Source organism: Rhinolophus ferrumequinum, chromosome 2, assembly GCF_004115265.2.
Source record: "Rhinolophus ferrumequinum isolate MPI-CBG mRhiFer1 chromosome 2, mRhiFer1_v1.p, whole genome shotgun sequence".
In the NCBI taxonomy this organism is placed as follows: domain Eukaryota; kingdom Metazoa; phylum Chordata; class Mammalia; order Chiroptera; family Rhinolophidae; genus Rhinolophus; species Rhinolophus ferrumequinum.
In genome coordinates, this window is record NC_046285.1 from 58091868 (window position 1) to 58117213 (window position 25346).

Below are 25346 nucleotides of genomic sequence, written 5' to 3' on the forward strand. Positions count from 1 at the left end.
AAAACAAACCAAAACAAATCCTTTGAACACGTCTCTCAATTGCAGGAGAGCCTCCTCTCAGTAAAAGTCCAAGGGGAAAAAGAAAATTGCACCCCCCCCCCCAAAAAAAAATAGTGGGGGTTGGGATTGCTACATACGACCAAAATTTCAGCTTCTTTCAATAGCATCAGTATTAAAAATAGCACATCTTCTTTAAAACGCTTGAGAGATTAGATAGGGAAACGTACACACTCACACACACACACACACACACACACACCAAAATCCAAGGATGCGGGATCCTAAGATTTACGTAACACCACAAACTTGTAAAACGCAAAAATCAGAAGCAAAAATCCAAAAATCATCAAAATACAACAACCAAAAATCCCAAGCCACCACATCAACAAGGAAAAAAACAAAACTGTCCCAAATAAAAATAAAGCAAATGAACCCACCGAAAACTGCTTGGCAAGTATTTTTCTCGTGGTGCCTAATATTCTAGCTGGAAAGAGCTGTGGTGTTTATTATTTTTTTCTCTTACTCGCCTCTAAACCTACTATATATAACAGACTTTTTCCAACGGCTCGAACCTCTCGCTCCCTTTTGTGTAATTTAGCTCGAGGAGACGAGTTTATGGGTAAGAGAGGAGGATTTAGCCCCAGACCCCGGGAAAGCAAAGCTCACTCCCCCTCTTATGTCACCGAATAGCAAATTAGTTCTCAGAATTCCAGAGGCCGAGCTTTGCTACAGCTAAGACGCCGACGTCACAGAAGGGGAGCCCACGTGATGGTGGCGGAGCAGGCCGTACCATCGTCCCGAGCCTGGGGAGGGAGGGCCACCGCCTGGCCCCTCGAGCATCGGACTAGAACCTCCAAATCCAAGACACAGAGCTTGTGAGAACTTCGGAATATGCCGAAAACTGGAAAAATATTGTGGCTTTGAGGGCTTTTTATGAACCAGAGGAGGCAAAAGTCCCCGAGAGCTGACACCGAGTCCTCCCCTGCCATGTAGCAGTGGTAAAGTCCGCAGCTCAAATTCCGAGAATTGAGCTCTGTTGATTCTTAGAACTGGGGTTCTTAGAAGTGGTGATGCAAGAAGTTTCTAGGAAAGGCCGGACACCAGGTGATTATTGCTGTTGCTGCTGCCGCTGCTGCCGCTGCCGCCGCCGCTGCTGTTGCCGCTGGTGCCGCTGCCGCCGCCGCTGCTCATGATCATTATTTTACCTTTTAATTCTTTTTTTCCGCTCTTGCCAAATGCTTTGGCTCCAAGTTTCCTATGTGTATCTATTGATATAAATGTATATATTTATTTATTCTAGCTGTCAGGTGTTAAAAATAAATGCCGAAGATTAGTCCCACGTCTCTCCCACTCTAGGATATAGATTTTTATGTATTTATTATTTTATTCTTGTTGTCTTTGAGTGAAGCGGCCGGTTTGGGGAGGCTTTTGCCACCCTCCCTTGTGTTGTTTTGGTTTTTGAAAAAGAGGTGGAGGAGAGGAAGAAGGGGAGTTAGGGGGCGGCCGGAGCAGAAAGGACGAGACAGTGTTTGGGGGGTGATTCGCGCAAGTCTGGGGGCTGTCTGGCCCTAAACCGCGTAGAGGACGCGCGCTCGCGCTCGCGCTCTCGCTCTTTCTGCTGCCTGCTTGCGTACGGCTTGTGATTTCGCTGGATTCGTGCGGCTGTGTTTTTCCCCTCTTTTCTAGCTTGCAAACTGCCTTTTTTGCTCCCTTGCTCCAGCCTCCCCTTTCCTCCCTCCCTCCACCTTTCCCTCGCCTCTCCTTCCTTCCCCTCTCCCGTCCTTCTTGGTAACTCCGGGAGGCGATGAGGGAGGCTGCCTGCTCGCTTGCCTCGCTGGCTGCCTTCCACCGGCCTCGGTCCTTTAGATTCCCTGCCTCCGAGCCGAGATTTGGGAGGAAAAATGCAAGCGAACTCCTCGTTGTTGTTGTTGTTTTTGTTTCTTTTTTTCCATAAACCCAGATGAAGTATAGTTTCTACTCTTTCTTTTCAGTGCCGTGATCTTCCTAACGAGATGAGAGTGTTTTGGTGTCCCTTTCCCCTGCGTTTTGTGGGAGATTTAGCTTGCCTGGGGGCGGGGATGTTGAATACTTTGAAAATTATTCTTTCTTGGTTGCAGTCGAGGGAGTGGAGAACCCCCGCACGCTCCCTCTCCCCATCCTAAGGGTAGCAGGTGATGGCGGGACAGTGATTTGGGGAGTGGGTGGCAAAGGGGTGCGCGTTTGCACCTGCGGTGCTGTTCAGCGTGCGGGGACTCCGGGAACCTTCACAGGACAGCCCAGCTGAGCGGGAAGGTGGCGGGATTTCTTGGCGGTCGCGGTGTTTGTATTTTGGATGCTGCGTGATTCTGTGTTAGCTCCCAACGGCTGTTACCCCTCTTTCTTACATTTTATTTTATTTTTTCCATGGTGCAAGCTTTGTAAAATGACAATTGCAGGCCGAAGAGTGGCCGACGTCAGTCTTCATATTCCCAAGGTCCTTGCACTGGGCTAGGGGAAAACAAACAGTCCCAGCCCGCGTTCCTACGTGCAAAACCCGGGAGGAGAGAAGGGCACTTTGTGGTACTGGCCCGGCGATCCGGGGCGGGAGGAGGGGGCACGGGCGCGAAAGGGAGATCTTTGTGAGTGATTGTGCAAAAACGGATTGCGAGGTTGGTTGGATTTGCAACCTGTGGCTCTCCTCGAGGGAGCAGGAATGGGGGAAGGCGGCGGCGGCGGCGGCCGGGGATGGGAGCGGTTAGGGAGTTGGAGCCTCAGAAATCGGCTGCGCTCGAGGGCAGCGGGAGCGAGGGGCCACCCCACTGCCGGATGTAGTGACCGTGGTGAATGTCTTGAGAACTGTGGATTGCGTTGCCTGTATGATGCAGTGTTGTTGGAACTCTGGCGAAAATGGAACTAGTGTTGCAGTTATGAGTTTTAAAGCTTCCCCATGGAAAACAAAAACACAACACAACAGACTAAAAAAACAAGAATAAAAAAGACCCCTTTTAAAAATGTTGTATTCCCTTCTCTCAGTGGTTAAGATTGGTGGGGGAAGCCTGACAACTGAGCAGGGGGAATGATCCCAAACAGGGTGCTGAAAGTCTAGAGTTGTTACTGTGTCCCTGACTGTCTCAGAGAGCTGGTCATTCCCGCCCCCGCCCCCCCACGCCCTCCCCGGAAACTGATTTAATCTTTTATTTATTTAGTTTTCAATCAGTTTATAGTTTCCAGGAGAAAATCTTGTATTGCTTTACTTTTTCTTTCTTTCTTTTTTTTTTTTTTAAGTAAAATGAGTGTCAGTAGATGCATTTTTTTACTGTCCGGAAAAAAAAAAGTGGGGCAGGAGAGAGGGAACCAGGGAAAGGGCTGTTTAGAAATACAGTTTGTGGCTCTAAGCGATGCCACCGGCTTCCTCTAGAAAGACTGCCAGTTTCCCTTTTTCTTTGCAAGGTGTATGTGGTTTTAATAAATAACTTTTAAAAAGAGGGGGACTGGCAAGATTCGTCAGGAGACAGGTATCTATTTTGCTCACTATTTACTACCAAGAGTCTTTGGCACTGGAACAGAACCTCGTAAATCTGCAGCCCAAGTTGAAGTTCATCTGGCCCTAGTCCACACGCTATTCCTGGAGGTAGCAAACATGAGCTCAAAGAGGTGAAATCACATTCTCGCTTAAAATATATACATTTTTTTTTTAAAAAAAGAAGAAGAGCTATTTGTCTCTGGGGGAGGGGAAATGGAAAGAACACCAGGAGATGGGCATTCCCTTGCTAAAATGACTGCAGTTGAGTCTTCAGGCCAAAATAAAAACCTGTAGATTGGAAATAATCCCCTCCCCCCACTTATAAATAGAAGTTTCCAATATCCAACTCTTTGGAAGGCTTTCCAATACTGCAGGCCCAAGCATTGGATGGTTTTCAAGGGTCTGTTGATAGTGACAATAAGACTAGAAGCTGTTTGTGAAAGCTGAGCAACTTGAAGGAGAAGGCAGCCAGAAGAAGCTGGAATTCTCCAATTGGCCTTTTTCTCTGTGCTCAGTTTTGAAAGGTTTTTACCCCATGCTTTCTTGAAAAGACTGTCCAATTCATTCTGGGTTTAGTGGACAGGGGTGGGACTCTAAATTCTCGAACTGTTGTTTGCTGGACCTTGAAGAGTTCCAGTTATTGGTTGAGTAAATGGTAGCCATGACTAGATGTCAAAATCCTTCCTTCCCTCTCTCCCCTGCTGGGTAGCCACAGCCACACTCAACAGCCCATTTGTGGAGAAAAAGTTAAGAGATTCAGAGGAGGTGGTGCGGCAGCGCCACCCCTCGGTGGGTGAAACTCTATGTGCAAAAGTCAAATATTTGAAAAATATTGTGAAACGACCTTATGAAGAATTTTTTTCTTTAGGAAGGGGGGATAAAACTTTTTCAAGAATTTTGCAGTTGATCTTAACAGTGGGTAGTAATAAAGTTGCTTTCCAGCTAGGATTATATCATAATAGGCAAAGAAGTGAGAGAGTGTCATAATAGGAGGAGAGAGAGAGAGAGAGAGAGAGAGAAAGAGAGAGAGAGAGAGAGAGAGAAAGAAGGGTTGTCTAGTTGGCTTGAAGTAGGCGAGTTCTCCAGGTGGAGGTAGTTCCCCTTCCCTTTTGGACTTGGTGTCTCAGAGCACGTGAATTTTGCCTGTCTAACATTGAGATGAAGAGGAATATTTTGGTGTAAAAAACCATAGTGACTGGAAGTCTTGTAGTTTTTGCTGGCGGTGATGGTGGTGTACATGAAAGGGAGAGGAGGGAGGTTTGGGGATGGCGTGGGGCAATGGTAGGCTGGTCTGTAGCTGGGTTTGTAGCCCTGTGGGAGTCAAAATAGTGTGGCGCGTGCCGGTTTCCTGCACTGCGCAACAAGTGGGAATGCCGCCGCAGTGATGCGAGTGAGGGTGCTGTGTTGTGGCAAAGCTGGCCGGTTTCTCCTCGCCCCACTGGAGGCCAAGAGTGGCTCCTCTCCACCCTCCCCTTCTCCTGGTCCGAGATCAGCAGCCCCACGGAAAGACCGTACTCGTCCTTTCTTCCCCCACTCCGGTTTTGCCGAGCTCAGTAAGCCTGGGTGGGACCCCCTTTTCTCCATGGGGATCAGGAGTTTATTCTCGACTCTCTTTGCTGGACGACCAGTGTTTGACAGGGAGCTCTGCTAAATACCATCAGTGCCATTCTATTTTTTTGTAAAGACAAGAGCACCCTTTCCCTTCCCAATACATTCAGCATTTCGGGCTGGAAAAAACGAACATATGATACATGAATTCAACTCCAAATTATGTGTTGTGGTTGCTAGAGGCGTGAGTATCGGGAAGAATGGAATTACAGCCAGTCAATTAGATGTTTTCCATCTTTGCCTATGGAGGCAATCCCCTCCCCCTAACCGACGGAAAAAGAAAAAAGAAAAAAAAAAACAGGTTGTGGGTAATAGCGGAGTGTGGAAGGTTGTGGCCTCGCGGTGATTTTAGGATGGACTGAGTCTGCCACCTAGCGGTAGGTCTTGACCGAGTTCCCCGCCTTACGCGGTGAGCCGACCGCGTCACCTTCGGGACCCCAAATATCCCGACCAGGTACTAAGACTGACAAGGAGGGCACCCTACAATGAGGATAACATCTGACCTCCAAAGTTTTGGTAAGATGGATGAAAATTAGAAAGCCTCAGTATGCTTGTCTGGTCCACGTTGCTTAGCGGTGAACATCGGCTTCCCCTAAGAGAACCATAAAATAACCCGTTTTGATTCACTCTATCTCCCTGTCGCTGTGGTCTCTCCCGAGGGGAAGTCGGTAGTGGAGGGATGCCATAGGGGCTCTAGGACATACAGCCCTTCACAGTTGAGGAAACAGGCCTGAGTGGGCGGGGAGGGGGGCTGCTGTTAATCGTGACTTAGTGACCTAGTCGGGACCAGATTTTCAGCTTTTCGTTTCCAAGTCAATGACTGAAAGTCAAAGGCAAGTTTATCTTCGCTCCTTTGATGTTTGATGTATCTAAGAGAAAGGGATAACAGAGAGAGCCATGATTTCAACTTCTTAGGTCACTATAGTTGGAAACTCTTCTCCAACTGTCTTGGAGGAATTTGTTTAGAAAATATCGCCTAAGATTTTCAGTAACAGACCTGAAAATCCTACTGTTGTTCTGAGGGGTAGGGGTCTCAGATCTTGGGGGGTGCGCTTCTCTTAGGGGATGATTAAGGCCCTGTCCCTTGACATGCAGAGATGCATCTTGCTGCACCTCAGGCTCACATTTGGATACTAAAATCACTGCCCTCCGCTTCCTTCCAAATTTTGCTTAGTGGTTTGGAGAGAAATCAGGTATGTAGGTGGATCATATGGACAGGTGGAGTATAATCCTCATAGAATGTGCCACAACAGCTTCATAGCAAAGTTTTCTTTCTCAGAACTCAAAACTTAAGATGGCAAACGCGCGTCCGCCTGCTGGCGGCCCCTAGCGACCGCCAGCGCGTACACCCTCGGGAGACGCTGTAGTCTCCACCACCCTGGTCCGCTGGAATCGAGTTCAGCCTCTCCCACTGCGGGAGCTGTTGGAGGCCGCGTCGGAGAAATGCGCCTCTGTTCGGGCTGGAAACGAATCTGGGGACGTGTTTGAAGAGCGGTCAAGTTTGACTCATCGCTTTCCAAGGACAGTTAGTGCCTTCCATCTTCATTAACGTGAATAAAAACCTTGGCTGACTTCTGTCCAGATCGGATTTTTAAAGGCATTGTTTGCTTGGGGAGATCACGCCGCTCCCCTTCCCCGCCAGCCTTTTTACAAAAGCAGAGCCCGATCCAGCCAGGATGGCCGAGATATCTTTGCTCCGGGACGTGGTTTGTTGGCATTGTCTGCCCGCCCTTTCTGGAAGGCTGTCGCGAGCTGGGAGCATGGAGAGCGTCCCTTCAGCAGCTCCTCTTCGGATCTTGGTGATAAAACACATCCTTCTATTTTATTGCATTTCCTAGAAGCTTGCAGGCTTGCAAGAGCGCTGTTGGCAGGAAACGTGATATAAATGAAAGTAAGGACGTAATGTACTCGAACACCTCGGTCACCCAAAACGACTGCCGAGGCCACCGCGTTAAAAAAAAAAAAAATCGCTTTCATCTATTGCTATTGTCGACTCCCCACCCTCCCGATCCGCAGCGAAGAGTGTCACCCCCCCCCAAGAAAAACAACTCAGCGGTTTGACTCCACCCCCTACCACCGGACCACTGTGGCTGGATCCGGGCAGATCCTTAGTTGAGATGCTGCGGAGAAAGGGAGTGCTCTGGTAGGAGCCCTTATGCGGGGTTCAGTGCGGCAGCTCCAGCCTTATTAAAATTTCTGGTCCCTTCCCCTAAACAGTACTTTGCACTTCCACATTCTCTTTTGGACTTTTCAGCGAGGTATTGGAGTTATTAGATTACCAATAATCCAACGGCCGGCCGGGATTGGGCGGAGGTGGGGTTGGGGGGGGGCAGGACAGAAGGAGTTCTCCATATCCTGAGACTGCCTAAACTAGGTCAATGGGAAGGAGGGGCAGGGCGACTAGGGGTTGTGGTTTCAAGCCTTGATAGAGGGCTCCCTCCAGTGTTAGGCAGCGGTAAAACATGATTAGATTTTAGCTCCGAGAACCACGGGACTCCTAATTTCCAATAAGCGCATTTATTTAAGTTTTACTTCCCTTCCTAGATTCTCACCCCATCCCATATTAAATTTCATGTTTATTCCACTATGCGAAGGGATGAGAAAGTCTCAAAGTCGGACTTTTTGAGGCTGAAGTGGCCCAGTCTTTATGAACGGACCTTGACCCCGCCTCCGCCGCCTATGTGATGCGCAGCGCATTGTGTAGCTACCGCCAGTTTTAGGACCCGGCTGAGACCTTAGAGGCTAAGTCTTTCGCACCCGTCCCCCTCTCGCCCCTCCATCCCCGGTCCCTGATAGCGCCCCTCTGAGCCCGCTACTGAGACCAAATAGGACATGGCTCCCAAAGGTTATAATTCCGAGGAAGGCCACGAGAAAGCGAGGCAACCTTGGAGCGCGACCGTGCGCGCGGTGGGGTCGGCGCCCTGGCCTCTGCTGAATCCTGTGTCTAAGGTTTTGGAGAAATCGAATTCGGAAATCCCGAAACCGGTCCAGGTTTGGACTGGCAACTCCTTTCTGAAGATTTAGGGCGGAAACCCAGCCGATCTGGGTTCCCCTACTTTTCAACGTAGGCGGAAAGGGCCTTTGGGTTTAGTTTTTCCTCCAGCTTGGCTGGGGCGCGCTGGATGGAGACCCTCAGCCCTAGGGAGTCTAATCTTTTTTACCTGGATGCCTCGCCTAACCACCCTCTTAAAAACGAGGGGTTGAGGGCCAAGAAAAAAGAAATGACGCCACAGGCAAACAAACCGGAATCGGGCAACTTGAAGTCATGAAATGAGCCTCGGATTGGACTCAAAATCCTGGGTTCTAGACCGGTTCTGCTCCTAAGTTGTCTGACTTTCCCCTTTTATAAAATTGTTGAAGGGAAGGGTTGGACTACGTGAGCTCTAAGAGTCCCTGGATACGGTGTGGCCCAGGGATTTAGGGGAAAGTGCGCCTATTCCCAGCGAGCCTCCCCCGGTGCCCCCCCACACCCCCGCCCTCCGGTGAATCCCCGGCCGCCCGCGCGGCGCAGGCTGCGATCTTGGCGGCTGCCGGAGGCCGGCAGCTTCCTGGAAAGTTACTTCTCGTTGGAGCCGGCGATAGGCAGAGAGTGTTCTGTGAAATCCGCTGAGCTGAGATCGACTACGTTCCGGGAATGTGAGGGCTGTGCCATTCCCCTGACTGCCCACTGCCTTGACGGCGTAACAGGAAAAAAAAAAAAAAAGAAAAGAAAAAGAAAAAGAAAGAAAGAAAAAAGAAAGAGAGGCACACATAATGTTAGCTACCGAGGTGCACGAAAACTTTTATCTGAATGCTGCCAAATTAAGGGCTGCCACGGTCATACCATAGGGCCTCCGCCGAGCCTTGCGGGGCTTGGAGGCAGATGGGCAGCGGTGCGAGCACAACGCCCCCGGGTGGGCGGTCCCTGGCAGACAGGTACGGAATCGTGAGGGTGGGCAAATCTGAGCCAGCTTGCTCCGGCGCGCAGGGCTGGAATTGGCCCGTGTGTGTGAGCGAGATAATGGGCTGCCTAGTGCCTGCGGAGTGGAGGAGGGAGGAAAAGGATGGGGTCTTTGTACTGGCTTGCTCTCGCTCTGAACCTCGCCTCTTGCCCTTCTCTAATCTCTCTCTCTCTCTCTCTCTCTCTCTCTCTCTCTCTCTCTCTCTCTCTCTCTCTCTCTCTCTCTCTCTCTCGCTCGGTGGAGGTCCCTCTGTTTTTCTTCTCTGAATCCTTTAAAGGATCTGCTTTCTCCTCAAGGTGCCTAATTGAAAATACACAGGGAAAGCACCAAAGAAGAGAAATTGTGTGTAAGGGGGATGGTGGAGAAGTCAACGTTTAACTTTCACTTGGTTACTGCGCCTGGGGCGGGGTTGGGTCAGGTGCCCTTGCATTTGTTAGCTTCTCCTGGACAGCTCTGCTCTCTTAGTTGTTTTTGTGGAATGAGTTTTGTGTGTGCCATTGGTGAGTTGGCTGAAGCTAGCAGACAGGTTTGTCCAGGACTCGCTGGGGATTAGTTTTGAGATGTTGGGCAAGGGTTATCCCCTGGAGCCTCAGTGTCCTTCCCAGTAAATCAGGGCTATGAGGATCAGATGCAATAATGAACTGGAAAGAGCTGAGTGGTCAGTAAAAAAACAAAAACAAACAAAAAAAAACCAAGTGCTAGCAGGGCCTCCACAACTGTGGCATCTAGAAGTCAGTCCATTGCCCACATCCACCATAACCCACATACTCACTAGTTGTGGGCCTCCTAAGACAGAGGTAGCCTAGGAAGGAGTGGACTTAATAAGGACATGGGCCTTAGCGTATGCGCTTTTCCTTTTGGCCAACCCAAGCAGAGGTTCAGGGTAAAAAGTGCCCATCCCAGAGCCTGGCTGACAGTAGACCAAAGGGAATTGTTTTGTTTGTTTCAATCCAAATCTGGACTGAGTCACTGCCAATTGTCAAGGTGAAATGGCAAATCTGGGCTTCCTGTGGTTCCAAAAGTGTGTGACTGGAAATCCACAGGCGAGCTGGTGGTTGAAGCTGGCTAAAGGACAGCCTTAGGTATTCCAGAAGTGTTTAAGGATCTTTTTCATGGGGGAAGAGGAGAGGGTTTATAAATAGGCCTCACATGTCTTCAGCATTCTTTTTTGAAGGAGACAATCATTGAACTTTGGGGAGCACCAAGTTAGCGTATCTCTTTCGCCCATTTTGGGTTAGGATGGGGAGAGGAGTAAATAGGTTCTTTCGTCTTTTTCTGTCCTCTCCCTTCCCCCATTTTCTTCTCCCTATCCCCACCCACTCACATGCACACACTAACCTTGAAGCCAATGAGATTGAGTGACTGGCACTTGGGACCACAGAGAAATGTCAGAGTGTTTGGTTACAGACTCAAGGAAACCTCTCATTTTAGAGTGCTCATTTGGTAAGACTCAGCAGCCTGGAATGGGGGCAAAGTGTTTGTGTGGGGGAAGGAACTTAAAAATGAGATTCACCCACATCAGGGTGCTGTCTTGCATGTTCTACAGCACGTAGGCTGATTTGGAAAGGGGATAGGAATTTGAGCCAGAAGACCTAGGGCCGGGCCACTCACCATCTATGTGGCCTAACATGACCTCCCTGGCCTCAGGCCCCTTTACCTGGAAAATAGCTCTAAAGGACTGTGATTTTCTAAAAGGGGGCGGGGAAGAGAGTTCAGATATTGTTTTGTTTGGCAGCCCACATACAACCATAAGTGAGAGTCTTATACCTGTACTTTAAATTATTTTGTTGTAGAGAAACCAATTTGGAGAGGGTACATGTTTCATGAGTGTTCCCCGGCCAGTTCTCAGGTAGACCACACAATTAAATCTTTCACCAGCACAGGGAAGCACAAACTTGGAAGTTAGTGGCACTATATCTGGTCTTAGACCCAGGAGGGAAGGGAGAGGAAACTTTGAAACAGAAGGCAAAGATTCTTAAGAAAAGCATAGATATGCCATCTCAGGTTGTATTCTGTACTTTCTGTATTCAGTTGTGTTTCAGACAGTCAGGAAGTATTGTCTGGCTGTTTGTCCTGAGCAAGCTACTTGAACCCCAGTCTCAGTTTTGTCACCAGTGAAATTGGGATAAAGATACTGAACCTGTTGGCCTTGTGGAATCACTCTAAGACTTGAAAGATAATATTTTAGCAGGTTTTGAAAAGTTTGGAGTTTTTAGGCCCCTGAAGGATCATCCTCATTAATATTGAATTTTTTCTTTTCTTTAATTTTTTTCTTTCCCGTAAACTCAAGGGCTTTTGGATGCTATACATTTTTCACTTTGAGAAAGGAAATATATGTGTATATGTATATGTAATTAATGTATGTAATGTACTCCCAGTACTCAGGGTATAAGCATTATTGCATGGCTTTGGGTGCCTGTTGTTTTCCTAAGAGCCGAGCTGGAAAAATGTTTTCTAGCTTGTGGTAAAACCGCACCAGCTGGCAGTCTGCAGCTATCAAAGGAAAACTAAACACGTGTGTCCTAAAATAAGACTATAGTGGACAATCTTAAATTCATTAAATCAATTTCTGTTTGCTTTTCTTCTCTTCCCTGCAGGTTTTAAGCAAAATTTTGGACTGTGAACCAAGGCATTGGGTAAGTAAATTTAATTATATGCTTTAAAATTTTGTGGACAAAATGTTTCTTTTGAATTTGCCAGTGCAAATGTTTGTGTGAACTTTGCCACTTTTCATTAGATGAGATGAAGGATAGCCGATGTTTTCTCCATCACTCCCAGCCCCTCACCCTTTACCCTTGCATTAGACTATCTTGACACTGTTGTGTGATCATTCATTCTCTTGCTCATTTCTTAGTTCAAATTAATGTAGCCATTCAGGGAAACACTACCATGTTTCCCCGAAAATAAGACCTAGCCGGACCATCAGCTCTAATGCGTCTCTTGGAGCAAACATTAATATAAGATCCAGTCTTATTTTAATATCATATAAAACCCGATATAATATAATATAATATAATATAATATAATATAATATAATATAATATAATATAATATAATATAATATAATATAATATCAGGTCTTATATTAATCTCTGCTCCAAAAGAGACATTAGAGCTGATGGTCCGGCTAGGTCTTATTTTTGGGGAAACATGGTATGCACCAACAATATGCTAGGTGCCCGAGGTACACTGAGATAGTTCTAAAGCCTAATACAGGAGAGACAGATGGTGGCTGGGAAAATGAAACAAGGTACTGGTGAGAAAAGCTATGATTTTGGAGCTATACTATGGATCAGGGAGACATCTTTAATTGTTACAAACACATACGTATTACGACTCCCATTTTGGGAAACCAAAGCCCAGAAACATTAAACAGTCTGCTCCAAGTCACAGCTAGCATGCTAACCTTCAAAGCCTGGTTTCTCTGCCCTGTCACCCACTCACTGCCCCTCAGTGCTGGCAGAGTATTTGGTATGTGGGGAAAAAACTCAACAAATATTCATTTCCCTCCCTTTCCCCCTAAAGGACTTTCTATTTTAACTTGTTGGATAAAATTTATTCTCCCCATTTTAATGATGTGACTAATAATGCCCAGAGATAGGCCATGAATCGTTTAAAGACCAAACACAAGGGACCTTAGTTTGCATTCTGTATGGTAACAGGCTGAACTACCTTCTCTCGCACTCCTGGTAAGCAGGAAACAGGTTCTGGAGGACTAACAGGATTTTGACTCTGTTTTTCAGGTGAAGACAAAATGGCCTCACCGGCTGACAGCTGTATCCAATTCACCCGCCATGCCAGTGATGTTCTTCTCAATCTTAACCGCCTCCGAAGCCGTGACATCTTGACTGATGTTGTCATAGTGGTGAGCCGTGAGCAGTTTAGAGCCCATAAGACAGTCCTCATGGCCTGCAGGTGAGGGGTCTGGAAGGGAAAGATAGATCAATACAAGGGGAGTGAGAGAGGCGGAACGTGTGGGCCTTTTGCTGCGTTTGGGATCACGTCTCATTTGTCTCCAGACCTCCAGCGTATGTCCTGGCGGAGTAGGATCCTAGAAAGTGAATGAATGCATGCACTTTTAGAGAAGAAAGAGTTTCTGTTCTGTGGGAATAGAGGGAGAAGAAATCATACACTATCTCAAGAAAGGATATTTTGGGACAAACATTGAGAATAACTTCGGTTCACCAGTGAAAAGTGAAAAAGTGAAAGAGAGTTTTAAGATATTTTAAGCAAGTTAATTTGAAATCTTTTGCTCTTTTGTTCTGTAACTGTATTTTATTTTATACTGTGGCTATATTTCCATGGGTGTATTTTATTTTATACTGTGGCTATATTTCCATGGGTGTTTCAGAGTATATGAAAGTTAATGAAAGTGAGCCCGCTATTATTTCTTCATATTTGTGAAGGATTTTAAGTGTTCAGAGAAATTTTATATTACATCGTCTCCCTGGATATTCACAGTGGCCTGCATTATGGATGGCATGATTATGTCCATTTTATAGATGATAAAATGAAGACACTCATAGAGGAGCCAATGTAGAGTCAGGGATCTCTATTGCTAGTAGAGAACTTATTCAACATCTACAACAGCACCTGTTTTTTAGTAGTGGAAAAAAACAAAGGTGTATAGAGATCCAAAAGTAATAGCTCATGCTAACCAATTGCTGAGTACGTGCCAGGCGTCATTCTATACCCTTTACATTTTCATTCTTGCCACAACCCTGTAAGGTAGACGCTGTTGTTCGTACTTTGCAGATAAAGAAACCACGGTCCAGAGAAGCTAAGTATCTTACCCTATGTTGCATAGTTACTTACTGGGGCTCTCTTCTGGTAACATGCCTAGAAAGAATAGAATTGAGATGACAACCAACCCAGAATTCTAGCTTCTAACTGACTGCTCTTTCCTTTGCCAGACAACATGGAGGCACAACACGAAGTTGGACTTGGGTCTTCTAGGGATAGTGACCTTGTGATAATCTATGGGCTTTTAGAGAAAATCAGTAGAATGTAGATGTAGGCATCATTTTATTTATTTGTCATCAATACCCAACGTGGTTCTAAAAAAAAAAAAATACAATAGGATTTTTAAAATAAGGACAATGTGAGGAAACAACAAGGGAAATGCTTATGCCAAAGATATAGACGAAAAGAGTTACTGCAAATGAGTGCTAAACTTAACTCTGGTCATCTGTACAGTTAAGACTAAAAGGGAAAACATGGTTCTGGGACTTTGAGAAAAATCACTTAACCTCTCTGATCTTAGTTCCCCCATTTGTAAAGAGGGAGAATGACAGAATCTACCTTGCAAGGTTGTAAAGAACACAGGATCATATATGTAAAGTGCTTAATGACTCACTGGCATTTAGTAAGCTCTTTGTAAGTGACAGCTGTTATTAATTGCCATGGAAGTTCTGGAGCTAGGCCCAGAGAAGAGGGGCTGTACATGATGTTGACTGTAATTGATGACACAGTCTATATGTCAGCTGTAGTGAGACATTTGTTCGTTTTGCAGTGGCTTATTCTACAGCATCTTCACAGACCAGTTGAAATGCAACCTTAATGTGATCAATTTGGATCCGGAGATCAACCCGGAGGGGTTCTGCATCCTCCTAGACTTCATGTACACATCTCGCCTCAATCTGCGGGAGGGCAACATCATGGCCGTGATGGCCACAGCTATGTACCTGCAGATGGAACATGTTGTGGACACGTGCCGGAAATTTATCAAGGCCAGGTGAGCTGCCACCCTGATGGAAGTCTCGGAAATGGAAGGAATCAGAAACCCTCGATAATGCACGCATACAGAAAAAAATAATTCTCTATAATGTGTCACAACCTCCGTTTCCACCATTTTTGCACACTTCTGCCCTTTTTAACTCTTGCACTCCAGGCCAACTTGACTCCTTACTGCTATCCAGATATGTGTTGTGCATCCCCACCTCTTGCTTTCTTCCATTCACTTGATACGCCCTTGCCTCCAACCCATTCTGCAAGGCCAAGCTTGATGCCAGCTCCTCTATAGATGTTATGGTTATCACTCAGCTCTTTCCTCAGCTCGTCCTCTGGGTTCCAAAGCCTGTGGCCTGTCCTTTAGACCTTCCTTGTATTTCATCTATTTGCATATATGTTTTAGTTCTCCTTTAGACTTCTATTTTAACTATTTACATATGTGCCTTAGTTCCTCTACCAGACTGTGGGCTGCTTTACTCATCTTTTATGTCGCCCAGCTCCCACTAGAGAGGACACATATTGACTTAAATTGAGTTCACTGGGTCTAACCCCCTACTCAAGGACTGCTAAGACGTCATTCAAAGGTGAGGAATCTGACAGCCAAAGAAGTGAAGAGCTTTGCTAAGTGCAACAGAAACTCAGGGCTTGACTTCTTTAAAACCATTTGACTCGCTGCTCTGGGGTGATTGCATCCCTTCTTAAGCAAAAGGTTTTCCATTCTCTGTTTGAACACCTCCAGTAGCCAGTAAGTCAGTGTTCCCGGAGCCATGCAGTCTACCTTGGACAGTTAGATAGCTCCTTTTTATGGCAAGTTAAAATGGCTCCCTTAACCTGCACTCATTGGTCCTAGCTCTGTTAAATGTGATCACGTTGAGTTGGCCTATTTTTCGCCCACATAATGTCCCTTCAAGTATATGCAGCTAGAGCTCTTTGTCTCCTGTGGGTGATAATGGTGGCTAGATCATCATTGTCATCATTTATGAGTACTTTCTCTGGGTCAGGCCCTATACTCGGAGGGGTTCAGTAACTTGTTCCTGGTCACATAGCTGCTAGGTGGCACAGCTGGAAACCAGGTCAGGCTGCTTCAGAGTCAGGGCTTCCTGCACTAGCAATGCTGCCTGTTCTCCAAAGTACCCTTCCCCACCACTACAGTCAGCACTTAGGGCGAGTCCTTTCTTTGGCAGGGCATCAGTTTGTCTATGACCTTCTGAACATGTGGCACCAACATTGTATAAATTCTTCCCTCCCTGAGCCTCAGTTTCCATTTGTATAAAATGGAGTCAATAATACCTGACTTCCCATCCATGCAGGATTTTGTGTGAGTGAAATGAGATAAGGGCTGTGAAAGCTTTACATTCTATAGTAATCCAAAGAATTACAGATTCAAACTCACACACACACACACACACACACACACACACATACATATGTATACATATATTTATGTTTCAATTTGTATATACATATATATGTATGTGTGTGTATATATATACATTACATATATATATATATATACACACACACATATAAATATGTATATATGACTTAAATGTACAAGATCATGTCTAAACAGGCATAGACTGTGTGGATAACTCTCTTCCTTTTCTAGGCCTTGTTTCCCAACTGTGGGCTAGATTGCTAGACCTCTAACATAAATGCCTTGTAATGGCAAGTATTTCCCTGCTCCAGTACCATATCTCCTATGTCTAGCTGACCCAAGCACAACTGTGGTTGCATAGATCAGTGTCCCTTAGAAGATCGTCTGTTTCATAGTTCTAATTTGGAGGCCGGCCGGTGTCTTCTCTCTTTTCTTTCCTGCAGTGAAGCAGAGATGGTTCCGGCCATCAAGCCTCCCCGTGAAGAGTTCCTGAACAGTCGGATGCTCATGCCCCAAGACATCATGGCCTATCGGGGTCGTGAGGTGGTGGAGAACAACCTGCCGCTGAGGAACGCCCCCGGGTGTGAGAGCAGAGCCTTCGCCCCCAGCCTGTACAGCGGCCTCTCCACACCACCAGCCTCTTATCCCGTGTACAGCCACCTCCCCGTCAGCAGCTTTCTCTTCTCCGATGAGGAGCTGCGGGATGCCCGGATGCCTGTGGCCAACCCCTTCCCTAAGGAGCGGGCTCTTTCCTGCGACAGTGCCAGGCCGATGCCCGGGGAGTACAGCCGGCCAGCCATGGAGATGTCCCCCAGTGTGTGCCACAACAACATCTACTCACCCAAGGAGGCAGCACCAGAGGACACACGGAGTGACATGCACTACAGTGTGGCTGAGGGCCCCAAGCCTGCTGCCCCCTCGGCCCGGAATGCCCCATACTTCACCTGTGACAAGGCTGGCAAGGAAGAAGAGAGGCCCTCCTCGGAGGATGAGATTGCCCTGCATTTTGAGCCCCCCAATGCGCCTCTAAACCGGAAGGGTCTGGTTAGTCCACAGAGCCCCCAGAAGTCCGACTGCCAGCCCAACTCGCCCACGGAGTCCTGTAGCAGCAAGAACGCCTGCATCCTCCAGACCTCTGGCTCCCCTCCGGCCAAGAGTCCCACAGACCCCAAAGCCTGCAACTGGAAGAAATACAAGTTCATTGTGCTCAACAGCCTCAACCAGAATGCCAAACCCGAGGGGCCTGAGCAGGCCGAGATGGGCCGCCTTTCCCCTCGAGCCTACACAGCCCCACCAGCCTGCCAGCCACCCATGGAGCCTGAGAACCTTGACCTCCAGTCTCCAACTAAGCTCAGCGCCAACGGGGAGGACTCTACCATCCCACAGGCCAGCCGGCTCAATAACATCGTCAACAGGTGATTTCAGAGGCATTCCAGACCTGGGGTCAGGGGTTACCTGGGCAGTGTGCTGAGGTCATTTCTTTTGATGGACTCAGGGGCTGTGTTCTTTTTTTTGCCTGAAATGCTGAGCTTATTAGAGGTGTGGGTTAAGTGCCTAATGATTGAATTGACCTAAGTAAGGAAGGGTATTAAATAAGCTTCCGTATATTTTTTCATAGCAAGAGAGAGAATTCCTTTCTATGGGAGAAAAGCTTTTCCTGAATCCCAAAGGCAGCTCCCGTTGTCCTAGTATGACAGGGGGATCCTCATACTTGCCTTGGACTGAGGAAGGCTGCAGAGTGCAATACTGCATGAAAGAAACTGGATCTGGGAGTGGGGTGTTGGCTAGTTTGACCCCATCGGTGATCTCTATGTGTGTACTGTTGGGGGCAGATTTGAGGATAACTCTGCAGCCCCAGTCCCGGAGAGGCAAATGGGCTCCATGAGCACAGGAAGGAGGGGATGGCATAGAGGCGGGCAGACTGCTCCTCCCTGCTCCAGATGCTGAGGCTTTCCTCCTGCCCACAGGTCCCTGACAGGCTCACCTCGCAGCAGCAGTGAGAGCCATTCGCCGCTCTACCTGCACCCCCCCAAGTGCACATCCTGTGGCTCTCAGTCCCCGCAGCATGCGGAGATGTGCCTCCACACCGCCGGCCCCACGTTCCCAGAGGAGATGGGAGAGACCCAGTCTGAGTACTCGGATTCCAGCTGTGGTGAGTTCCTTCCCCTCCATCCCCTTGCCAGGCCTCCATCTCTGCTCCATGGGGTTTGTGCTTCCATTTTACTTACGCTGTTATCACCGATTGGGAGAAGCTCCCAATTGGAAGTCCATTGGCATTTAAAATCACCAGCCAATTGCCCCATTCTTGACTGCTTAGGCTGACCAAAGCAGGGGATGGGGAATTAGAGTTAATCTGGGGTAAAAGAGAATGACCACATAGAATTTTCAGCTTCATTCCAGCAGAGGTAGCTTGTGGGGCTGGCTCTGTAACTTCCAGAGCTTTCTCAGCCCCTCTGGACCCAAAATTCTGGTGCGGGATCTGTGCAAATGTTAGTTCACCCTGCTAGGCTGTCCATTCTGTAAGAAGAAACACTGGAACTGATCCATTCCTGCATTTCCCATAGGTCCTGGTGAGTCTCTAGAACAAAGGGGGTCCTCAGTGAATGTTTGCTAAATTAGACTGTTGAACTGAATAATTAAATTGCAGTTTCTGGAAAGTCTGTGATTGGCATCCCTGATGTTTATGAGATGAAAAAGTTTTCATCTTCCCGCAGCTCTGGCTGTAGTAATACAGCCCAGTAATACTGAATTAGGGTGAGCCACTATGACATATGTAAACAAAACAAGTAGTTATTTACACAGAGGTTTGGCAGAGGGTTGTAGACCTGTAGTTGGGAGGGTAGGGGCTGTCCCTGCCTGTCCCCCTGGCCATTTGCCTTTGTTCTGCACTCTGGTTCCGTCTCTCTGGGTCTCTGTTTCTACTCCCACCATCGTCTTTGGTCTCCCAATCTTGCAGAAGTGTTTGGGAGACATGAAATCCAGATCGGGGCAAGGGTGACCATGTTTGTCATTAATCCTCCTCCAGTGACTTCAAAGTATCGTTGAATTTGATTTATATCTTACATTCCTATAATGCTTTGTGTTAGATCGTGTCCTATGAAGTAGGTAGGATAGGGGTTTATTATCCTGATTTTGGAGATAGAGACACAGACAGAGGCTCAGGGACATGAAGGGTCTTGCCAAGGCCCCTATGTATGAATGCAAATAAAACTATGAACCGATAAGAAGCGTCAGTTCTCAGTGCTCTCCAGAGAAGGAAGAGTCCTGCTGAGCTTTCCTCAACCTGGTGCAGGCCATAGGGGTACCTGCTGGTTTGAGCTTCCCTTCTGCACCTTAATATTCAAATCTGTTTCCTTTCTCCTTCATGACTGAGACTCTAAATGCTAAGAAAAATAAAATCCCCATAGGCCCTGTGTCCTGGGTTTCTGTGAATGTTGGGCGGGCAGGGGCACTGGGGGTAGCCACAGAGGAGAGGGGCCTTGGAGCCCCACCTCCCTTCCTCGTGCTGATGCTGGTGTCCCCTCCCACCCTCTGACAGAGAATGGGGCCTTCTTCTGCAATGAGTGTGACTGCCGCTTCTCTGAGGAGGCCTCACTCAAGAGGCACACGCTGCAGACCCACAGTGACAAACCCTACAAGTGTGACCGCTGCCAGGCCTCCTTCCGCTACAAGGGCAACCTCGCCAGCCACAAGACCGTCCATACGGGTATGGCCCTGCCCCACCTCACCTGAACTCGCCAGGGTTACCCGGATCAGAAAGGGGAGAGGATCCCAGGGAAAGTAATGTGGGGCCATGCTACCTGGTGGGGTGAGGCAAGGAGCAGGCTTCATCCTGACCCGAACGAGGGGCCTCGCCCTGTCATGTCTTGCTTAGTGACTTGTCCACTCCCTGTCTCCTTTGTCTTTCCTGAGATGCTCTGTCCTGCTTCTCTACCTACGCTGGTGTCAGAAGTGTTAATCCCACTGTAGAGGGGGAGAAACTAAGACTGAGAGAGGCAAGGTAGATTTGGTTTTTGTAAAGCCAGAAAAAAACTAAAAGCCTCTTGATTTCCTCTAGGGCTTATTCCTTATCAACTCACATTCCTTTACCAGGTAGCTTCTAATAACCTGATTGTTGTCCAAAGTTGACTCTCTCTTGGTATTTTAAATGGGGCCTTTATCCCAGAAACTTTCCATGAGGGAAGGCACAGCCTTTCTATTGGTTTCCTCTGTCTGAGCATCTACTCCAACTCAGGCTCCACCTCTGTTGCAAATGGAATCCAGCTGTAGTTGCCACAAGCGGAAAAGCATGTTTGTTCTAAAAAAGAGAAATCAGAGCAGCCTGATTATATCTCCCGTGTGAGTGGGTTGACTATTCAATCAGTCTTATCTACGCAAAGAGCTAGAAGAGCCTTCCCAGGTCATCTAAATTTGCCCCTCAGGTTCTAAAGAGGGAAACTGAGGCCCAGAGAAGGAGGGTGACTTGTCCAAGTCCCGCAGACCCTGCTCTCTCCCTGTTCTACGCTTGGCATTGTTTCTACTCCCCCATGCTTCTTGCCTGTGATCAAAGAGTGCTGATGTGCGTGTGTGCGGCGGGGTGGGGGGCAGGCCAGGAGGCAGGGCCCTGGATCCTCTCTGTGACATCTTCCAAGAGAAAGAAAGTCGAAGTGGTTCCGGGAAGGGCAGCTTGCTTTGAAATCCCAGGGCCAGGGTCTATGGTGACCTGCATTAAATATGGCTTTACTTTTCCACTTTCTCTCTGTAATAGGTGAGAAACCCTATCGTTGTAACATCTGTGGGGCCCAGTTCAACCGGCCAGCCAATCTGAAAACACACACTCGAATTCACTCTGGAGAGAAGCCCTACAAATGCGAAACCTGTGGAGCCAGATTTGTACAGGTGAGCAGGGGGCGTGAGGAAAGGATCCCTCAACCTTGGCATGCTGATGAGTGGCTGCCGGGAAGTCTGCTGTTCACCCAGACAGAGCCTCTCACACTTTGCTCTTCCATTCAGGTGGCCCACCTCCGTGCCCACGTGCTCATCCACACTGGTGAGAAGCCCTATCCATGTGAAATCTGTGGCACTCGTTTCCGGCACCTTCAGACTCTGAAAAGCCACCTGCGAATCCACACAGGAGAGAAACCTTACCATGTACGGAAACCTTTGTGGCTATTGGCTGGCCTGGGAGGGGCAGGGAGGTGGGAGAGTGGGGCAGCAGAACTGTTTGCTCCAATTTCAAGCACACAGTGGGATGATCACTAAAGTAATTGTCCTAAGACCTGGATTTGGGCCTGATTTTCAAAGACACCCTGCTTGACCTTGGCCTGGGTCTCAGTTTGCTCATCTTTAAAATGGGGATATTGGGCTAGGTGATCTGGGCCTTAGGAAGGAGGTCTGGACTATGCATACACAGATTGTGGAGTCATTTATTCATTCCACAAATACTTACTGAGTGCTTGCAACATGCTCCTATACTGGGCTTGATGTCTACCTAAGAGGAGGTAAGGAGTTTGAGAAGGAACAGTCATAGGAGTAGGAGGAGAATCTGAAGCATGTGGTGATATAGGGGAAAAAAAAAAAGAAGAGGTCATTTCAAGAAGGAGCAGGTGGCCAGCAGCAAGAGGCCATGATCAGTGGGTGGAATTATAGTGTTCTAGAGCAGGGACTTGGCAAACTAAGGCTTGTGGGCTAACTTTTCATCATTCCGTGAGCTAACAATGGTTTTTATATTTTTAAATATCTAAAAAAAACCCAAAAGAATAATATTTTGTGGTATGTACAAATTACGTAAAATTTAAATTAAGAGTTTTATTGGAAGACAGCCATGCTTCTTTATGTATTGTCTGTGGGTGCTTTCACAGTATAATAACAGAGTTTAGTTGTGTCAGAGAATATAAAATATTTTACAAAGGCTAAAATTTTACTATCTGGTTCTTTAAAGAAATAGCTTGCTGATCTCTGGTGTAGAGGGGAAGATATTGGCCGGGCAACTGAGTTATCTGAGTTCTTATTCTGACTTTGATACTGGCCCTTTTGGGGGCCGCGGTCAAGCCCCGACCCTCTCATTGGGCCCAGTTTTCTTTCTCTATAAAATGGTGAGGAGGCTACAGGTGAACAGCGTTTAAACTGTGCTCCTTCAGTCACTGAGGTTCCATGGCACCTCAGGGCAGAACGGGACCGAGACTGGAGCCTCATTTGCCTTCCCAGTTTCCATGTAATTTGAAAAGAGAGTCCCCCTTGCTTACAATGTGGAAACCACTTTAGGGATGAAGCTCGTAGTGAGGGGCACAAAAACGAATACATGAATGGTGATTAACCCATATCACGAATGCTCACCTCTAAAGTGTAGCTATTCTCATTCGCTTGTGTGTCAGTCCTTGAGTGAATATCTTGGTACTTCCTGTTTGTTCTTGGGCACCTTCGTTAGCCTCTCAGTACCTTAACTTACTCACCTGTAAAAGGAGCCGGATAGTAGGACCTACCTCATGGAGTTGTTGTATTAAGTTAACCAATTTGCAAAAATGTTCAGAGTGGTGCTTGGCACATAGTGAGGGTGCAATAAATATGTGCTCTTATAATTATTCTCTAGAAGACCAGATGCACAAGATGTCAGAGTTAAGAGGGACCTGCAGAGTATATCAGCTCAGTCGCTTACGAAGGGAAAGCCAAGGCCCAGAGAGAAATGACGCACTTGGGACATACAGCAGTGGGTGGCATGGGTGTGATGGGCCCCATGTCTCCTGAGACCGGGTTCTTTCTAGTTACGTCCCACCCATTCTAGTTTTAATTGTTGTAAATTTATTTCCATTTTTACTTTAAAACATATTCTCTGTATGAACGTATTTTATTACACCTTTTATTTGAGAATAGTTTTAAATTTATATTAAAGTTGCAAAGACGGTAGAGAGTTGCCATATGCACCTAGTTTCCTGTTTTAAACATCTTATGTTAGTAGAATACATTTTTCACAGCGAATGAACCCACGCTGACATGTTATTATAAACTAAAGTCCATACTTTTTTTGGATATTCTTAGTTTTTTACCTAATTGTCCTTTTTCTGTTTCAGGATTGCATGTAGATTACCCCATTACCTTTAGTCATCCATTTTACTTTTCAGTAACTTTTCCACTAAAACTATTACCATCCATTTATTGAATTAAAGTGAGAAAACAGCTCTACTTGCAAATGCCTTGTTAGCTTATCTAAGGTGTACATTCTAAGAGGGACTATAACTGCATTTTTAAAAGTGTATCTTAGACTCAAGAATTTTCATGAATTCAGATTGTTCTAGTCCATTTGTCCAAATGTGTTTAGATTTAATGCATAATTGCCTCAGAGGTATATTCTACTCGATACTAGGAAGATGATAAAATTTATTAAGCAGGGGTCAGTGCCCTGAAAGCATTCCCCACCTGATAAGACAAGGCTAGAACTCTTACAGAGGTTCAAAGGAAAGAGGGATTATCATCATCCTAAAGAGATGCAAGGAAGCCTTGATAATCAGAGTTTGCATCTGAACTGCATTTTTGGATGGGACTTGAACTTGTGGAGTTAAGGCGGGAAATACAGCTCAAGCAGGGGAAAAGCATGAGCAACACTATGGAGAGCCTGGGAGGGACATTTGTACAAAGCATGATAGGGTCCCGTTGTACGAGCTAGGATTCGGATGGGCTTCTAGCCTGGCCATCCAGAAGGAAGAGCTGCCCAATCACTCACAGGGGGAATGTCCTTCTCTGGGTCTTTGAATAGTGACACATTTCTTGGGTTGATGACCTTTAACAGTTTGCCTCTGGTTTTCCTTCAGTGCGAGAAGTGTAACCTGCATTTCCGTCACAAAAGCCAGCTGCGTCTTCACTTGCGCCAGAAGCACGGCGCCATCACCAACACCAAGGTGCAATACCGTGTGTCCGCCACTGACCTGCCCCCGGAGCTTCCCAAAGCCTGCTGAAGCATGGAGTGTTGATGCTGTCTATTCGAGCCCCTTCTCAGAATCTACCCAAAGGATACTGTAACACTTTACAATGTTCATCCCATGATGTAGTGCCTCTTTCATCCACTAGTGCAAATCATAGCTGGGCGTGGGGGGAGGGGGGAGGGGGGTGGGGACTGGGAGCCAAGGCAGCTCCTCTTCCCCCACTGCCGTAAAACATTAAGAAAATAATATTGCTTCTCCTATGTGTAAGGCGAACCATGTCAGCAAAAAGCAAAATCATTTTATATATCAAAGTGGGGGAGTATGCAAAAGTTCTGACTTGACTTAGTCTGCAAAATGAGGAATGTACATGTCTTGTGGGAACAGATGTTTCTTTTGTATGTAAATGTGCTTTCTTTTAAAAGAAGAGACTTCAGTATGTTATCAAAGAGAGGGCTTTAATTTTTTTAACCAAAGGTGAAGGAATATATGGCAGAGTTGTAAATATATAAATATATATATATATAAAATAAATATATATAAACCTAAAAAAGATATATTAAAAATATAAAACTGTGTTAAAGGCTCGATTTTGTATCTGCAGGCAGACACGGATCTGAGAATCTTTATTGAGAAAGAGCACTTAAGAGAATATTTTAAGTATTGCATCTGTATAAGTAAGAAAATATTTTGTCTAAAATGCCTCAGTGTATTTGTATTTTTTTGCAAGTGAAGGTTTACAATTTACAAAGTGTGTATTAAAAAAAAAAGAACAAAAAAAGCTGCGGAAGGAAAAATGTGTAGTTTTGTTCTAGTTTCCGGTTTGTATATACCTATACAACGTGTCCTACGGTGCCTTTTTCATGGAAGTTTTCAATGATGGACGAGCGTGCCATCCCTTTCTGAAGTGTAGGCAGACACAGGGACTTGAAGTTGTCACTAACTAAGCTCTCTTTGGGAATGTTTGTCTCATCCATCACATTCTGCGTCATGCTTGTGTTATAACTACTCCGGAGACAGGGTTTGGCTGTGTCTAAACTGCATTACTGCGTTGTAAAATATAGCTGTACAAATACAAGAATAAAATGTTGAAAAGTCAAGTCAGCTTGTTCTGGGGGTCCTTCCTTGTGTTGGAATCGGGATTTGAACGGCTCTGGTTTCCTCTTCTCTTAACCTAGTGGGAAGTGCTCGTGGAGGGCAGTAGCTGCTGGCTGGGGGAGTCTCAGAAAGGCCAAGGCCAAGGCTTGCTCCCGGTAGCTGGGCAGGGGCCCATCTTTGGCTCCCAGCACCTGGAT

General features: G+C 46.7%; 1 protein-coding gene across 3 annotated transcripts; it reads left to right on the forward strand.

The window, feature by feature from the left end:
- The first annotated feature begins 992 nt into the window (after window positions 1-992).
- Window positions 993-25151, forward strand: BCL6 (BCL6 transcription repressor). Of its 3 annotated transcripts, none has more exons than XM_033123804.1 (10): window positions 999-1104; window positions 11649-11687; window positions 12795-12966; window positions 14564-14785; window positions 16603-17574; window positions 18127-18311; window positions 19698-19865; window positions 20907-21037; window positions 21152-21289; window positions 23944-25151. In XM_033123804.1, exons 3-10 carry the CDS (start codon window positions 12806-12808, stop codon window positions 24085-24087), a joined length of 2121 nt encoding a protein of 706 aa, XP_032979695.1. In that variant the 5' UTR covers window positions 999-1104; window positions 11649-11687; window positions 12795-12805; the 3' UTR covers window positions 24088-25151. The 3 variants fall into 3 exon arrangements, with proteins under 3 accessions (XP_032979712.1, XP_032979695.1, XP_032979706.1); XM_033123815.1 differs by lacking the exon at window positions 999-1104 and adding an exon at window positions 9425-10494; XM_033123821.1 differs by lacking the exon at window positions 19698-19865 and having other exon boundaries at window positions 993-1104.
- The last annotated feature ends 195 nt before the right edge of the window (window positions 25152-25346 follow it).

Coding starts and splice junctions, on each gene's coding strand:
- BCL6 (XM_033123804.1), top strand. CDS start 12,806: ATGGCCTCACCGGCTGACAGCTGTATCCAATTCACCCGCCATGCCAGT. Junction 12,967..14,563: donor ACAGTCCTCATGGCCTGCAG/GTGAGGGGTCTG, acceptor TTCGTTTTGCAG/TGGCTTATTCTACAGCATCT. Junction 21,290..23,943: donor CAGGAGAGAAACCTTACCAT/GTACGGAAACCT, acceptor GTTTTCCTTCAG/TGCGAGAAGTGTAACCTGCA.